General features: G+C 40.4%; 1 protein-coding gene across 1 annotated transcript in view; it reads right to left on the bottom strand.

Annotated features, from left to right (window-relative positions):
• The window catches only part of ESR1 (estrogen receptor 1), a 213,229-nt gene that overhangs the window by 76,999 nt on the left and 116,558 nt on the right, over positions 1 to 19,672 (bottom strand). Inside the window, exon 4 of the mRNA XM_083176201.1 lies at positions 1,215 to 1,541. Within this exon, the coding sequence (XP_083032327.1) occupies positions 1,215 to 1,541 (327 nt within the window). The remainder of the gene's footprint in view (positions 1 to 1,214; positions 1,542 to 19,672) is intronic.

Raw genomic sequence — 19,672 nt, 5'->3', positions numbered from 1 at the left:
ATATACTCAAACAACTGACTAGCTGAGCAGGTCTGACCTGCATACATGTTTCAAATGACTTCTAGACAGGAGATCCAAAAATCCTTCATTCATCTCATAGCTTTTCTATTGTACATTACACCTCTTAGTATCACTTACTTATTTGGAATGATAATTACACTACTATATTCTTAAAACCTAGAACTTATTGCCAACATAGAGTTATTCAGTGGATGCATATTTTTGAATATTGGACTCATTGGTGTCACAGTAAATGACATATACAGTAGGTCCATTGTGCAGCCCACAAAGCAAGTTGCTGGAGAATGCGTAAAACAGATTACTGTGACGCAAGAATCCCAATCTCCGTAATGTTTGGATGTTTAGTAATGTCATTATATTAGTCATAAAGCAAAGCAGGTAATGTTTTTTGTTCCTTGTCTGTATCACTCTAAAACTTAAACAAAAAGCCAAGATAAAAGCAATTCGTGAGGACTTGTCTTTGTATTACTGTTTTAAAAAATAAAGAATAGATTACGTCATTCCATTTGTACATATCACATAATAGAGACATAGCACAGCAAGCATAATTAGTGTATCATAAGTACATACTCAGGAGTAAATTGGGGTGAAACCTTATTTATTATTGCCGCAAACAGTGGCAATAAGAAATTACAATTATTGTGTGTACAACCCAATAAATGATAAATATGACTCTGTTTCTTTGAGTTTAGAATGTGCATGTGGTTAATTGACCTATGTCTATTTTCCTACAAATGGCATATTTGCGAGCAGGGAACCCATTTATCTCCTATGGGGTGTACACACGGTGCAGTGCACTTTCTATTCAATCCCGATTTTATCCCAATCAAAATGGGATCGAATTGTGCGATGCCGTGTACACATTCAATTTAGACTATATAGTACAGATCTGTGCTATATAGTCTTGCCTGCACAATCTATTTTTCAATTTGATTTCGATGCGGCAGGCCCGAAATTAGGATTAAATTGAAATGGAATGCGTTCAGTTTCCATTAGATTTTGCTTCTATGAGCAAAATCAAATAGCAAAATAGATGAAATAGAACCCTGTGTATGCCCATTTTAGTCTGTCTGTATTGGTCTTATTTTATTACTATAATTGTTATCTGTAAGAAGATACAGGTGCTACAAAAATACATGTTAGGAATAAATAAATTACAAAATTATTTGTTTACTAATTCATTTCAACCCTACCTGGTACTCTTTTTGCCCAGTTAATCATGTGTACCAGCTCCTTATCGGCAAGGTTTGTGAGTAGGGTCATCATGGAAGTCTCATTGAAAGGTTTGGTTGAGTCATGCTCAGAATATACAATAGGTGGCTCAGCTTCCATTAAGGCACTGATTAGCTGTTCTGCTGTCAAAGATAATACAGGGCTCAGTTTCATGCTTTTAACAGTGGGGTTCACCCAAATGGAGGCTGTCCGTATCTCTGATGTATTTCCTTCACTTTTTTGCTCTGGCTCCTCCTTTTGGCGTTTGTGCTTCAACATACGCCCTCCCCTCCGATCCTTTCTGATACCTGAAAACAAAAACATACGTTAGTTACTTCAAAAGTGTCTAACAGATATAAATTACTATTCCTCCATCATTTTACTGGGAGATGCTCAAGTGTTTGCACTGTTGTAACTTCATCCTTCCGAAGACTGAAATGAAACACAAATACAACCAAGAAAATCTTCTGAACATGAAGAGGGAGCGGCTCCAGGGGTGGGAGCAGTTCAAAAGGTGAACAGGGGAGCCAGCTGCCACCCAATATGCTGGCAAACATCCGGGACTCAGTAGCAGTTTGTGTTGCTCCCTCTATTTGAATTTTGGATTGCGCTGCAGCCTCAGCTCTGGAGCCATCAATGGTATTATTATTATTATCGTTTATTTATATGGTGCCACAAGGGTTCTGCACCACCTAACAATACATAAATGAGCCAAGAACAAATAACGAATGGCAGTACAAGACAATTTAGGACAAGTACATGGTAAATAAGGATATTTACATCAGGAGACAAGACACTGAAGCAATTATCAGGGTGGCAGAGGTATATATATATATATATATATATATATATATATATATATATATATATATATATATATAATGACCATTTTAACTCTCTCCAAGCATTGATGAATCTCACCCTAAATGATATGTTGTGTTTTTCTTTTTAACAAAATGTTCTGATTTCTGTTGAAGGGTAATAGGAAATTCCCTTAGTAGCAATTGGTACTGGTTCACAGAGAAAAAACACTGAAATAATAAATCAGTTGTATATGATAACTTGAAGTCTTTTACATATTTTAACACTTGAGTGATAACGTTGCTGTGAGAGATCCTCAAAATATCTGCTAAAAATGCTCACAACGACTGTTCTTTTAGCATAAATAAATAAATTCAATGAGAGCCAAGTCAATGGATTGCACCAGGCCAATCCTTAAAGAACAGTCGCTATGAGCGCTGCTGGCAACAGTCGCTATGAGAAACGTTGGCTCCCAAAGGGTTAAATGTAGTGTACAAACTCAACTGAAACAGTCATTAAAAAATCCTTATTTTAGTACTTAGCAAATTACTTATTTTATAGCCTTTTCTAACATGTCTGTGTTGTTTTCACATTTAGGAGTATTTGGATATCTACAACGATATTAATCTGCTTATAATAAAATCAACTGACAAGATTAATATCCAAAAGTTATGAGCATACAGAATTTAATGTCTTACTGCCATTATATAACATTATGCTGAACCACCCTCTTCTGCGCACTTGATGAAATAATTCAGCAATATAATTTTGAGTTACTGGTTCATTGGAAATACTCTAAATGGCAAATAAGATTACCATACTAGTCCTTCCAGAACAAATAGCCAAAGGTCTTGTTTTTAAGGTAAACAAGCCAATTGGCTAAACATACTTTAAGCACGATGTCATGTATCTGGCAAACTATGGGGCAGATTTATTAAGCTTTGTGAAGTGATAATGTAACTGGTAATTTATCACCGGCCAATCAGCTCTCAACTGTGTAATTACAGGCTTGGTTTGAAAAATGACAGGTAGGAGCTGATTGGCCAGTGATAAACTACCAGCCACTTTATCACTTCACCGAGCTTAATAAATCTGCCCCTATATTACAAATATGAAAATTAAAAGTTAGGTGAAAGATTACACAAGAAGGGTCTTGGTTTAGTTACTGATAGAGCCATCCTCATCTAGCCCTTTAATAGGATTAAGTGAGCCAGAGCTGTCGGACTTAATCCTCTGCTAATCCCCTACTGTATTGTTCTATATATTGTATTGCATCTGAGAACAATAGGCCTTGGCTCACCATGGTTATCCAGAGAAGGCTAGCTGAAGAAGGCTCCATCTGTACATGTGGTCCCCATAGCAAAAGTTTGTAAGGGCCCCTATTTATCACCTCATGCTGAAAAATGTATACAGCACATGATACTTTGACAGGCTAAGTGGGCCCCTCTCAGCTCTGGGCCCCATAGCGGCTGCACCCCCTGCACTTATTGTAGTTCCACCCTTGCTTGGTAGATGATGACCACTATTACAAATAACAAATGAAAAAAAAAAAGATCATTTTAGAAGTTCCTGAAAATATTTACCTTCAAAGAAAAAATGAAGATTTTAGGCGTTAACTGTTTTGTGGAATATTTGTGGTTTAGCAAAACATGGAAATGCTTGCAGTCAGGCTGTTTTCCCATTGGCATCCCTTCCTCTCCTACTGCCCTGATTGATGAACTTAGATTCCATGTCAAGTACCAGTTTTCAAAAATGAAAGCTCTCCAGAACTCATATCTCTTTTTATCACAAACTCATTTATGGGAACATATCTGTGTCTCTCCACCCATGTTATCTTATCTTCCACCCACTCCTATCCCAATCAAATTCAGAAGCTCAAACTGGATAATTTGTTAATGGTATATTAAGCTACCCATTTTAGAGAGGTCCTATCTTCTACACACAGCCAAGGAAAACCATGTTTGTACTTTATCAACATTCATGAGAGCGCTGTCAATCAGTTCACTATGATCTTATTGGCAGAAAGAGCTCAATGTAGCTTGATGCTGAAGTGGGAGACGGTAATGGCTTTACCTTGCCATTTATTCATTGTTGTGTTGTGCCAGCTGCAGAGTAGCACAGGAACTGAGGTGAAGATGTATTATTAATGAGCATAATGACCCTCAAGTGTCCTGCCCTGCTACATTATCGCGTGGAAGCAGGGTCAATTTGCACCTGAATGTATTGCACACGTGGTTGCTAAAGATGGAACGTGCTAAATCCTCTCTCTGGCGAATTGCTCTCTCTCTCTTTTTGACTGCTTTGTGTGGTGCTTGTAGGCAGAAACTGCAGCACATAACATGTACAGTTACCAGAAATATAGGTAACACCTGTTCTCAGAGGTGACTTAGGAGAGCTGTGTGCAGTTTCCATCTGGTCCCTATTTTTTCAAGCTGGTAGCACAGTCATTTCTGAGCACTAGGGTCCCTATTGCTCTTTCAGAATCTAGAGTGAATGCACATGCTTAGTGGCTATTTCCCCAGTGACTTGCTTACTGCACAAGTGTGAAGCACCATTTTTCTGGTGACTACTGCCACTGACATATGACTTTAGAGGGATAAATATTAAAAAAATGGGTGCAGGGTGTGCTGTGTGGGCTCCCACACACTTTGCACCTATGAGATACACCAATGTCTGTTCTTATATTTCATCTCGCCCTAAGAGGGAAATATAAGAACAGACAATGGTGTATCTCATGGGCGCAAAGTGTGTGGGAGCCCATGTACTAAGCTTTGAAAAGTGATAAAAGAAAGAGTGATAAACAACCAGCCAATCAGCTCCCACCTGTCATTTTCAAACCCAGCCTGTGACATAGCAGGTAGGAGCTGATTGGCTGGTGATTTATCACTCTCCATTTTATCTTTTTTTGAGCTTAGTACATCAGGCCCTGAGTGGCATACCTAATTATTTTAAGTCTAGAATGAAAATTTACTAAGAAGGGAGTTCTATTGAAGATGGGATGTTGCCCATCACAACCATTCAAATGCCATCTGCTATCTTCTAGAAGGTGTTAAAATTTTTTTTTTTTTACTTGGTTGCTATGGGCAACATCCCCTCTTAAATAGAAGTCCCATCTTAATAAATTTACCCCTAGTAGACCTTTTATGCAATGTAATACATAATTGAAAGCTAGCATATTATTGGTTGCTTTGGACATTTCCTGCATGTATCTTCTTTAGAAGTTTTGATAAATGTCCCCCTTAATGTGATAGATTTACACTGTTACACGTTTTAAATTCAGTTTTTAGTTGGTTATCAAACATTTAAAAAAAGGCGAAGTGGGCCCTATCCCTTTATCACTATCCAAGACTGAAAAGCATTTAAGCTACAGATGGTGCCATCCTCTTCTAGTGGGGTCTGGTGGTCAGAATGCCAACTGCCAGCCCCCGCCAGCCGCCAGAAGAGGACACTATAGAACACTAAAATGATACCTGACCCCTTCTAAATTAATTAATATACACTGATGTATTTGCATCCATCATCAATCAATTACTCAAAAGTTTACAGCCCCCTAGATAACATAGCTGCCTGGTGCAAGAAGAACATTTTATTTTTGTTTGCATTTTACATTTAATCTTTTGCATATGAAAATGTTACTTTCTAGAGTTACGTAATTATCATGTAAGAAACAAGTACAGTTTTTAAAACGTTCAAGTAAGGAAGTACACTTTATTTGTGACAGGTGTAATCACCATTAATGTGTTTCTGAATTCGCTAACACTCCATTCCCTCTCTATGATCACAACCTTATCATCTTCTCAGATTCTACTCCCCACTGCCAGCATCCCCGCTGCCCAGGTACCACCTGCCTCCATGGGGGGGTTGCCCAGGTACCACCTGCCTCCAGGGGGGGGCACCGCAATTTTGATGTCCAGGGCCCCCACAGAACTTAATCTGGCCCTGGCAGCATGTGCAGCAGAGCGCGAGAAAAAGTATTGCCTACAACACTACATTATAGCATTCCTCACATTCAAGACTACCCACCACTCCTATGCTAAACAAACATATTTTCAAGCTCTTATCTCTTCTCATTCCATCTACTCCAATCAACTTTTTAATACATTGAAATAACTTATATACCCTCCCGCACCATCCCCACCAGTTACTATTAGTGCACAAGAACTTGCTTCCTTCTTCAAGGACAAGATTGATAAAATCCAAGATGAAATGGCATGCTCTTCCTCAGCCACTGACCTGCTCACTTCCTTTCCTGAACCCATTGGCATTTTCTCCTCATTTGACCTGACAAGTGAGGATGAAATATTAGCACTATTTTCATCCTCTTAATCCACTATCTCTCGTCTCGATCCTATAAACTTACAAGTCGGTAAACCTCTGTCTCCTGTGCTTATCCCAAACTTAAATAAAATCTCTAACCTCTCCCTCTCTCTACTGGTATCTTTCCTTCTCTGTTCAAACATGCACTATTCTGAAAAAACACAATTCTGATCCAAACTGTCTCTCTAACTACCATTTCATCTCTCAGCTCCTTTGTCTCTCCAAGCTACAGTACTTGAGAGACTTGCCTACACTCGCCTCACACACTTTCTTAATGTCTACAACTTATTGGACCTACTTCAGTCAGGATTTTGCTCTCAACACTCCACAGAGACAGCACTGACTAAAGTAGTAATTAACTAAAAAGTTTTTTAGTTATTTAGATATTTCTCATGATGATAAGGTTTGTGTTGTAATTGCCATCACAAAGGGTATTTAAATCCAACCAACACAAAGAGTAAGTCACCTTTGAGAAAGCTGCACATATCAGTGAAATGTGTAAGGTGTTTTTATACCACCAGACACCCTTTTTGAATCTACACCCCACCAGAGGATCAAGTCTACAAAAAACCCCTGTGGAATATAGCTAACTTACCATCAAAACCCCATGGAAGAGAACAGACTTGCCACCAATCCTTTTCTTCAATTTGGGACACTGTTTCCTCATGATACCATTGTCCCCCACTCCACTTTGAGGCAAAAGATCATTGGAGGTACGCCACCTCCTTAAAAGCCTGTTTACCATCAGTGGATGAGGACACCAATACAGTAACTACTCCTGTGGCTCTCTCTTTCCCATACCAAAAAAGGTGGATTACAATAAGGCTTCCTCCACACAGATTCATACACAATATTGTTCCTTGAGGCCCTCCACACCTAAAAAGGTGGACTACAACCAGACTGACCTCTGGAAAGCCAATGGGTGACTATTTCCATATACGTCTTTTTTTAATATTATATGTTTTCAATGTTTTATAATTATTACTAAATTTTACTCCTTATCCTCCACACCTGACCAACCTTGTTTAAGAATGTCTAGGGCAGTCTAAATTATTCCCTTTTTTACAATTTTGATCCAAACTGTCTCTCTAACTACAATCCCATCTCTCAGCTCCTTTGCCTCTCCAAGCTATAGTACTTGAGAGACTTGCCTACACTCGCCTCACACACTTTCTTAATGTCTACAACTTATTGGAGCTACTTGCTACTTCAGTCAGGGTTTCGCTCTTATCACTCCACAGAGACAACACTGACTAAAATAGTAAATGATCTGACCCCTGCTAAATCTAAAGGCCATTTCTCACTTCTTATTCTCCTAGATCTCTCTGCTGCTTTCAACACGGTTAACCATTCTCTTGTCACACAAACTCTACAGTCCCTAGGTCTTCACAATAAAGCCCTTTCTTGGTTATCATCCTACCTATCTAATCACTCTCTCCGTGTTCGCTTCTATGATTCTACCTCCTCTTCACTTGGAGTACCATAAGGCTCAGTCTTACGTCCTCTGCTTTTCTCAATCTATACATCTTCTCTTGGGAAACTAATCAGCTATTTTGGTTTTCAGAATCGTCTGTATGCAGATGATACACAAATCTATCTATCCTCCCATGAATTGTCACCATCAGTATTGCTCCCTGTCTCTGAATGTCTTTCTGCCATTTTATCTTGAATGTCATCTCACCACCTCAAACTCAACATTTCCAAAACATAATTAATTATATTCTCGAGCCAAAAGTTACCAACCTGATATCTCTATCACTTTTGTGAACACAACAATCAATCCTACTCCACAAGCTCGCTGCCTAGGGGTCATCCTTGACTCTGAACTGTGCTTTATGCCTCACATTCAATCTGTCTCTAAATCATGTTATGTGCATCTAAGAAAATATCCAAAATTCATATCTTGCACAAGACACTGCAAAAACTCTAATCCATGAACCTATTATCTCACGTATTGATTATTGCAATAACCTCCTTACTGGTCTTTCTAAGAAAAGACTCTCACCACTACAATCCATTTTATATGCAGCTGTGAGACTGATATTCCTGGCCAGACGTTCATTGTCTGCTGAGCTTCTGTTTCAGTCCCTCCATTGGTTGCCTGTAATTTACTGTATTCATTATAAAATGCTTCTACTCACATTCAAGGCCATTAAGGTGCAGTGACTACACCAACATATATCTCTTCGCTTATCTCAAAATATATCCCCACCAGACCTCTCCACTCTGCACAGGATCTGCGTCTCTCATCCACACTCATTACTAGATCACAATTGCAGGACAATTGCAGCACCCCCTTTCACGCACACTAAGACTCTCCTCTAGCCTCCAAACTTTTAAGCATTCCCTTAAAACTCACCTCTTCAGGCAAGCTTATCATATTCCAGAACCCCCACATAACATCCAATAGCAGTCATTCTAATTGCATCCCATCAGGACTGTCTTGCAATCTGCTGGGACTGCCATGCTATGCAATCCTATCCTTATGTCTCCCTTCTATTAATCCTATATGCTGTAAGCTTGCCAGAAGGGCCACCCTACCTCTATGTCGGTTTGTTACTACCCAGTCTGTTTTATCAGTATTGAAAAGCGCAACAGAATTTGCTGCGCTATATAAGAAATTGTAAATAAATAAATATGGGCAAGTAAAACATGTTCCATAGTGTGTTAATAATATGATTAAACAGTTCCTAAATCAATGAGATTCCTTCTTTAAAGCATGCCTCTGTAATCCACAGACTCACTTTTTCTATGCTGAACATAGGATGGTTACAGGGTTACTAGACAGACAGAAGAGTTATTTGAATTACCTGGACTTTATTTGTAATATTTGAAATGTATTGTACAGTATGACATTATTTTTCATTGTTCTATAATAGTACATTGCATGTACCATACCATAGTTGATGATTATCTAGGACAGGGCTGGGCAACACCGTCCCTCCAGATGTTAACTACACATCCCAGGATGCTTTGCATTAGTTTTGCTATGTGGCCATGCTGAAACTGATGCAAGGCATGCTGGGATGTGTAGTTCATTAACATCTGGAGGGCCGGTGTTGCCCAGCCCTGATCTAGGATATATCCCAGGGCTGGGCAGCACCGGCCCTCCAGATGTTGATGAACTACACATCCCAGCATGCCTTGCATCAGTTTCAGCATGGCCACATAGCAAAACTAATGCAAAGCATCCTGGGATGTGTAGTTCATTAACATCTGGAGGGCCAGTGTTGCCCAGCCCTGATATATTCAAACAATTGTCTTCATTTAGAACATTTTATCATTCTTATCTATCTTATTTGCAATCCGTATATTCTCAACAGAACTCCACAAAGTGTCTTTCTGAAACCAAGACTGATTTGTGTTACCTTGAACATTTTTCAAACCAAATTTCTGTTGGAATTAGTTTTATATAGTATATCTCTGATCACATGTGTAACATATCATCTTTTGATAAGCTTTGTTATAAATGCTCCTGCCAAGCACCGGACACTTATAGTAAATGTGGCGCCTCTCTTTCAAGATTATTATAAACAAACATAAAATAAGCAATTAAAACTATTTCATGTTTTTACAACATAATATATTTGTCCTTCATAAACTCCAGAAAAAACTCACTTGAAAAAAGAAATAAAAATGCTTAAAAAAGAGTTGTATCTGCATGTCTCAAAGAGTGCAATTAAAGCAGACAAAGTAATGGTCATACTATATTATATAGACTGTTCATTTTTATTGCTGTAATAATAAGATCATTACAAGAATATATTGGCAACATTATAGATGCAGTAAATTGTGCCTTTATGACATCAAACTTTATGAAATTCACAAATTTATATGAAAGTGTTTAAATAATCAATATGTATGTGCTATTTCATATTTAAAGCTTTATGATGTGTTGGTAGTTGAAAGAATTGACAAGGAACCATAAATATATGGAAACCATAGATGTAGAACTACCACAGATTAATCCACAGAGTGTCCATATGTAACACAGGTATTGCCCATCAACACATGTTGAAGTGTTGTCAGGGAATAAGTTCTCCAAATGTGTGTGACATTCTAGAGCTGCGGTTCACACAATGTGGGTCATGACCATCTCAGCCTGGGGTCACAACTACTCTGTTGCTGACCATAAGGCTGATGACTTCTGTAATTTCTCAGTCAGTGATACATGGAGTCTGATAGTTTGAGAACCGGTGTCCTAGAGGATGACGATGCAGTTCAGCCTTTGTACTGACTTTGTTTGCGAGCGCATGTCCCAATACCGTTCAGCTATTAGACTGAATAAAGGACATATAGATAAGCACACTTTTTAGCTAAGGGCCATCAAGTGACCTTGTTGAAATATATGCTCATCGACTGGTGGTGATAGAGGACTCCTACTAAAACGAGAGGTGAAATGGATTCATACATTGAATACCGTGGCCCCATGGGGACTGAATGAGTATAATCATCTTAATATATTTTAATATATTATTGGGCTGATATCCTGAGGGATGCATATAATCTTCACCTGAGTTACAATATTATAGTATGTCATTACTAGGAAACTTCTTTGTGCATGTGTAAGAAAGAGATGCAGTCTCGCTTTCTGCCACCAGATGGGTGTTTCAGAGACTCACAGACACCAGACATATATATAGATGATTTGGCAACCTCCGTTTCTCCAGTATATATGTTTAAAAAAAAACATATATATATATATATATATATATATATATATATATTAAATATTTGCTTTTTTTGTATATGTGTATATGTTTACTTTGTATAATATATTTTTCACATTGTTTTTCTTTGGTGTGGTAATAGGTTTTAATAGGTAATTTTTGGTATTGATTATATACTACAGTATGTACTGCATTCCAGGACTCTAAAGCACTAATTATATAGGTATTTTTACCCAGACTTGAATCAGCAGGAATTCTCTCCAACCTATGGAGTTGGTGCTACATTTTTTGTGAACATTGAAGAGGCTCAGTACGAGCGAGTGCTCAATTGAGGCACCTCCGGACTGGAATGCATCGCCACTGACTTCCGGGTGTGGTGGAACATACGCCGGAAAGCCAGATTGTGATAGCCGCTATTTATGCTTTATTGTGATAGCCGCTATTTATGCTTTATTTCCTATAAAAGAGGTTAGCTGCTCATATGCCGCTGGGTTATTATGATGGCTGAGCCAAATGGGGACTTTTGATGTTCCACAGACAGGATATGCCCAGCGGAGTGCTCTGTTTGAATACTTCGGGGTATTTGGAATGCATTGCCGATGATTTCTGGTGGCGGTGGAATGCACACTGGAAGCCAGATGGCAAAAGATACAATTTATATTTTTTTGTCACTTAATAAGCAAATTGTTGCACAATGGGTAAGTGTCCCTTGGCTAAAAAATACAGACTTTTTAATGTGGATGATGCATTTAATGAACATTTACATTTGCATAGTCCTTGGTGGTTGCACCTTCTCAATGATATTGGATATATATATAAAATTGTCTATAACAAACCCAATAGAAACACACACTATGGCCCTGTTTCTGGTCGGCTAGCAAAGCAGAGGTAGTTGGCGGCTTTGTGAGCCATGTAATGCCACCAACCAGCCATGCAAAGCCAACCCCCACTACTCGCCCATTTTCCATTCAGCACTACAAATGGATGTTTTGCATAAACATCATATTCGCAGCCTTGTGTGGAGGCCCAAAATCAGTTGATGGACGGCAACCTTCAAATGATTTCTGTAGCACTCACTAATCTAATTTACTCTCTGTTGAGTTAGATTAGCGGCACCCTGCTCCGAGAACAGGGCAGGCAGCCCGGAAGGCAGTTGGCCTGCCCAATCGCATGGGGACAACCTGCGTTTTCCTGGGCACACCCAGCGATTTCATGGGTACGCCCAGGAAACGCAGGGTATTCACATGCAAATGCTCCCGCCCTCCTCCTGCACTGGTGGCCTGTTTTCATCTGATGTTGATGGATCGGCCCGATATATCAGATGAAAACTGGCCAAATCGGAGGTGTCTGACATCAGATCCGATGCACCTTTCTGCGTGCATTGAATCTGAGCCTGGAGATCATATGTTCAGCACATAGTATAAATTGGAATTGAAGGCATCAGCCGTACATCCGATGTCCCTTGATCTCCCCGGGAGTCCTTTTACTTGCGATAAATCATATGTTAACTTATGATTTTGTGTGACATAATGTGAACTGGAGGACTACAATGTGTTTCTACATATTATATTTTATAATAATATTGCCAGCATATCATATTGACAATTTTATTGGTAGGACCTCCACAAGTTAGCTTCCCTGGGGCCCCACAAACCTTAAGCTACTTTGTACCCCCAAGCTACATAAAACAGAACTGTATGGACTAGGTACAGGTGAGTGAAATAAACTATGTATCATCACAGCGATATTCTAATGAACGTTTGCAAGCTTGTTTCAATCATTGCAAAAACCCATTGTTTTCTTTAGTTTTAATGAGATAACCTCAGAAGTAAACACAAGGTTTGCAAAGGGGGGTTTCCAGAGATAATATAACAGACAGTTAGGAGCATACATATATATTTAGCTAGATAGAGAAACTCTGGGTCTAAAAGCTGTTTTAGCAAATCAAACTCTCTCTCTCTCTCTCTCTCTCTCTCTCTCTCTCTCTCTCTCTCTCTCTCTCTCTCTCTCTCTCTCTCTCTCTCTCTCTCTCTCCATACATATATGTTCCTAGAAGTGGATTGGACTTGTTCTGACAACGTGTACTGTGCTCCGGTGCCTTCTGAATAAATAAAGGGGAGGTTTCTTGGTAACATTTTACTTCTATCAATATGAGCATTTCTGTAATGGAACACTGTAAGAGTAGACAAACATGGAAAACCAGTATGTTGTGCACCAGTGTATGGCCCCGAAATATATGTGCTTTGTTGTGTCACTTGTTTCGAAGCAATTGTCAATCATAGTAAAAAAAAAAAATTAAAAAAAAAACATTTTATTTTCTTGTTAGGGAATAAAAACTTTTACAAGAAGCTGTGTTTACTGTTTCTTTGCTTTCTAGTGAAAACTTTATAAACAACCCTTTTTCCATTTTGCGTAATATAATACATTTAACAACCAGAACCAAATAAAATGAGCTAATGTTAATGTATTACAATAAAAACCAGACATGTTGCTTTTCCCAAAAAGTAACATCAGTAAATTAATATTTTAGTATGGAAACAAAATGACCTGTTCATAATTAATGTTACAACAGGACACACACACACACACACACACATAACACACCACTCACAGTACAACACACACACATTCGCTACACACAATTCAACATACAACACACAACCAAAACTGTACAACACACACACACTTAAACATTGCACAGATACATACCGCACACCACACACACATACTGTATATACATAGTGCACCTCAAACACTTATACATTGGATAGATACACACAACACAACATCCACACACACAGACATACATAACACACCACACACAGAACAACAGACTTACACTACAACACACACAAACACACAGAACACACACAAAATAAATGCATCATAGGTGCTAAATCTCCGGAGTGGATGTGGAATTCATCAACACACACAAGCTATCAAGTCAGTTTTAACCAACAACACCACACCTGATTTCATTGCTGTCATTGACTATCAATCCAAATACATTTTAACATTATGGTTGAGGTTTTAAAAATTACAATCTTGGGCCTTTGGCACAGCATAAGATGAAATTTGACAGCAATTTTGACAATTAAAAAAAAAACCAAGGTTATCCCGGGCAACGGCGGGCAGGTCAACTAGTAACAAAATATAAGTATCATGTTGCTGCTATATGGCGGGGATACGTATAGGGAGGACTTTATTTAAGCACATTACATTTTCACCTAATTTAGTCACACAGTAATATAGTTGATTACGTTGAAATAAAACATTAGTCTAGCAAGTTCAAACTATTATGAAATATTACACAAATTGTAATAAATAAAGTTTTGAAAAATATTTAAAAAATTGACTCATACAAAGTCACTATATGTTTTAATTTAGAATTCTTGTTTCCATTCCTTTCCGGATCACTAATATGCATCACAATTGATGATTATATACCTCAATTTGAATTACAATGTAATTTATCCCTCAATTTGAATTTCACTATTATATATCTTCATTTTAATATAAATTAAATTTATCCCTCACTTTCAATTTAAGTACAGCTTATTTTTTTTAAAGCAAACACATAGGATCTGGGACAAGTTCCTGAATACATATGTTTTTATGATCGTGGTTGCAAAAATGTGGAACTTACTATGGATTTTGGTTCACCTGCCTCGGGGCAGGCAGAGAAAAATCACATATAGTGCTAGGTTTCTGGGCTACCCGAATATTACCTGTAAATTACTTTGGATAATAAAATCCCCCTCCCCCCATAGTGTTACATTACCAATAATATGCCACATATTTTCTTACAGGAAGGTAGTAAAAGCCTCTAGAGATAGGTGATTATGGTAGAATAAAAAGGGGATACTGCTGGGAGTAATAGCGTGCAGCTGGTCCTACTGTAGTGATGGAATATTTGATGCAATTTTGATAATGTGAGACAGTTTGCCAGTTTGATAAAACATGATCTGCAGTGCATATATAAATATGTTCAAATGTAGATATTTGTCTATTAAGCGCATACATGGTTCCATTACCACAGTCCGCACTTTAGAACTTTAAAAATATGCTGAGTAAACCTTAATGGGTGGTGAATTCAGAAGGATTTGTCCATATGGAAAGAGTAGAGAAGGTACTTATTTCAATATTGCCCTAACCAGAGCTAGATTTAGACCTCATGGGACCCTAGGCAAGGTAACAGTTTGGCCCCCCCTCCGTCAAACAATCCATAGCACTATATTTTTGCTCCTGGTTGCAGGCAGCATTGATAGAGTACCTTGGCACTTGCATAGTCTACTGATAAATGTTCAGTTGTGTTAACATCCACGTTACTCACAAATCTAATAAGTCCTGGAGTCTTTTGGAAGTAAAATGAAAACCTGTGACACATTTCAAGTAAACGCACACACTACATACAGTGGCTGAAACCATTGTGTGGGTGTCCAAACATTTATCATTCAATCAAAGAACATCACTTAACGGCATTGTCACTGGTCCTTATTAAGTCAATAGTTTCGACTATTGGTTCAGGACCTTGTATTTCTTGGACTGGACCTAGCTGTAGAGTGTTTAAAGAGACTGCAATTTCACCATACACAGAAGCAGAAAACTGTATACTCTGGGCCTGGGCCTGACTCTACATAAAGATATTTAGATCAGTAAATCAAGGACATAATACACCCCTAACCTAATACTGTCCCGAACCTGAAACCTCAATTTAACTATAATTCCTAACACTCATACCCTAACCCAAATTGCTAAACCCTACACCAACCCTCATACCCGAACACCGTAACCCCTAAACTAACCCATATCGGGTGTGATCATCGGCACTTTAACCCTAATTCTCTATACCTTATACCCTAAACCTTTATGTATTTCCCACATTTCTACAGTAAAAACGCAGGTGGCCCTCTTCCTATTACTCCAAACATATATCATACAAGCCTGATCTGAAAGGAAGCTATGGATTAGAAGGTCACAGCAAGGTGGCATCTGCAGTGGGTCACTGCAAGATGGCATCTGCGTGGGGGCTGTGGTGTGGAGGGAAAGAGCTGGTGGTGGGGTAGGATAGGGTGGTTAAAGGTACATTCGCAATAATGTATGTGACTGCCAAGCTTAGTGCCTATGACATGTAACAAAGGTCATGAGTCATCACCCTAGACAATGGTACAGGGCTTTCATTTGCCTGGTATAGGGCTTTCATTTGTATTTCCCCACTGCAAACATTGGGTGTCGAGTATATAACTGTGATACTACTGGGATGCCAGGGTAATGTTATACTACAAACTCTCGTTATCACGCTATATAACATTGGCACTTTGGTCCCAGTAGTGTCTTTTCACATGCTAGACACTAACAAATCAATTAATTTATCTTTCAATGTATAAGCATACAGGTAGACCCAGTGGTGTAGCTAGGTGCCACGTTTCCCGGAGCAAGGGCATGTTTTGCACCCCACCCCCAATTTGTAGTAGGCGTGGCTCTTGCGTGGCGAAAAGGGGGCACGGCCTAACATTATACCACACACCATAATGCCCATTCTGGTACTTGTGTAGTTTCACGGCTCCAGTGTGCGCCCGCGCAAGCTTTGAATCCTGGCAGCTTGCCAAACTGCCTTACTTCTCTAAGCTACATTAGTTACCTTTCAGAATCGGGTTAGCGCAAGCACTTGTAGTCAATTTACCTACTGTTTTCAGATGAGCGTGACCACTTTAGTCAGCATAGATAGTGTTTTTAGCTGCAGTTATCGTGTCCCCGTGACCACCTTAGTCAGCGTAGCGTAGCGTCCCTGTAGTCGTGTACTCAGAGGCAGCATAGTAGCGTCTAGGGATGCCAATCCCAGGGCATTTTTTCAATCCTGGAAATCGGGATTGAAAAATGCTCAATACCGGGATTCCCGGGATCCCGGGATTGACATCCTTAAAAGAAAACCACCCCCCTCTCCCCCACGTTGCCTTACTTTAAGCGGGGCAGGCGACAGCAGAATGGAGGCAGGCTGTGGGTGTAATGCCGGGGGGAGGTCAATGTGTCACTAGACTGTGCAGTCGGGAGAACTCGGACAGGGAGCGGGTTCAGTGCTGCGGCCTGCGCAGGGTGACCCATAGGTCACCCTGCGCAGGCCGCAGCGCTACACCTACGGTGTCACAACTCGCTCGCCGCCTGACCTCTCCTGGCCACACACAGTAATTCCTTGTCCTGGTCACAGCGGCAGGCGAGTTCAGTGAACAGCCTCCAGTTGTAGAGAGCGACGGCGGTGCAGGGGCATGTTCGGTTGGCTGAAGAGTGTGAAGCGCAGCGTGGTCGCTGACCACATCACGCTGCGCGTCGGAGCTGCACAGCCGGCACAGGACTCAGGAGCAGCCGGGCAGCGTCTGAGCAAGTGCTCAGAAGCTGCCCAGCATTAAACTAGTCTAATCCCGAAATCCCAGGATTGGAAGATCCAATCCAGGGATTCAAATCCCGGCAATATCGGGGCCAAATCCCGGGATCCCGCCGATCCCAATCCCGGGATTGGCCACCCTAGTAGCATCCCTGTCGGAGGCAGCATACATTGTTTCTGTGGACAGTGTAACGTAGTCAGTCAGAGCGGTACGCAGTTAGCGTAGTCGGCTGTAGGATTGTGTGAGACTGACATATATGATGGCGAACCTGACTATCTTCTCTCTGCCCCAGACAGAGGAGGAGGCGGTGGCATTCGGGCAGGGCCAACAATTACTGCCACACACCCAGACCTGCCCCAATGGTCACCCCATGAGGCTGAGTGTGTGGGAGCAGATGTGGCGCTGCACTTTATAAAATCGGTGGCTCACTGCACTTTATAAAATCAAAGCCCCGGCACTTCTACCCGGCGGGGGGGGGGGGGAAGCTGTCAATCACCTACAGTGGTTCCCTGCATGAAGCGCCGCAGCGCTAGCCCCAGCTGCCCTCACACACCTTAATCTTCACAGAACTGCCTGGTGAGTGTGGGACGGAGCTGCCGGGAGGGGGGAGGCTGGAGCAGAGTGGCAACATAGTAAGAGCAGCTGAAGAGCAGCCACAGCCTGCCTCCGGCTTTCACAGATCAGAGCATCATGACCCTGCACCCCCATGGCGCCGGCTCCCCCAAGCAGAGCAAGGAGCAGGCTCTGGTGCCCTTTGATGTCTCGGCACTCTGAGCTTGTGCTCCGCCCTCCTTACGCCCCTGGGTAGACCCCCCGGTACTTATGTATTATCTGGGCTCCCATGTTAAATGCACCCCATTTTTTCATACCCCTACTATCCAACTACGCATGGAGTTGATTTTATATAGTGTGGCGAGCGCAGCGAGCCACCGTGCTCGAAGCGTGGCGAGGGGACACGGTCTCATAAGAAAAACGGGAGCCCAGATATTACATAAGTACCGACCCCCCATATTTTAAGTCCCCAACTGGATTTATTTTTTCTGGTAGGTGGGGGGTGGACAGCCTACTTTATATTACAATTACCTAACATAAACAATTGGTGAATGAACCATTTTAGCTAATACTAATAATATTATGACCCTGATGTATGTTACAATATACCTGTACTATAAGACTGTCCTGTCTATTTCCCACCTGCCATAAAAAATAAATCCTAAACCTAAGCTACTATGTAAGTATGTAACTATGTATCTACATAATTCAACCATCATTATGTAGATACATAGTTACATACTTACATAGTAGTTTAGGTTTTAAAAAAGACTTCCGTCGTCAAATTCAGCCTTTGTTTACCGGTTACATCCTTGGATGTTTTTCTCCAATCTACTGTCTAGCCTTAATTTAAATTATGTTATTGTATCAGCAGACACCACCTCACATGGAAGAGAGTTCCGTAATTATACTGCCCTGACCGTAAAAGAGCCTTTCCTTCTACGTGTACTAAACCTTCTCTCCTCCAGTCTAAGTGCATGCCCGTGTGTCCTAGTAGCTGATTTCTAGAAATAGGCTGCCTCACAGATCGTTGTAATTGCCCTTAATATATTTGTACATGTTAAGCATGTCACCCCTTAGACATCTCTTTTCTAGCCTGAACATCCCCAATTTGGCTAGTCTTTTCTCATGCCTTTTATTAGTTTGGTTGCCCTTCTCTGGATAATGTCTTTTTTGTAGTGTAGAGTAACTTACTTACCTATTGTATATGGAATGTTTTGGCTGGCCAGGATATCCTTATTGGGACCCCTTGGGACCTCCTGGGCCTAAGGCAGGCACATAGATTTCCCTGTGGGAAATCTGCCTTTGCCTCTAACTACTGGTTTAAGAGTACCACCTTACAGGTTGCTGATATACATACTCGCATCTGCAACTTTCTTCGAATTCTAGTATCAGCTGCACATCTGAACTTACAAGAGCTGGTAAGATTACTTTGAAGGTAAGTTGTCATAACTACTGGAAGCCCCATAGGGACTTGCACCTACTGTACTGTACCCCATGCTAGAAGCAGAATCTTCATCAGAGTATGGCCACCACTGTATAAGGGCCGGATTCATGTTTGTAAGTAAAGAAAAAAAGGAAGCATCTGTGAAAGAAACATGTTGTGCTGCAGGTGGGACAGATGTAATATGTGAGAGAAATGTACATTTGGCTGGGGTGTGTTCAAACTTAAATATAAACTGCAGTGTAAAGAAATATTTGTGGGCTACAAGCAAAATT

The sequence above is a fragment of the Crinia signifera genome, chromosome 3 (assembly GCF_055691185.1).
Source record: "Crinia signifera chromosome 3, ASM5569118v1, whole genome shotgun sequence".
In the NCBI taxonomy this organism is placed as follows: Eukaryota; Metazoa; Chordata; class Amphibia; order Anura; family Myobatrachidae; genus Crinia; species Crinia signifera.
The sequence above is the reverse complement of the archived record's forward strand: the minus strand, read 5'-3'. Positions and strand labels throughout refer to the sequence as shown.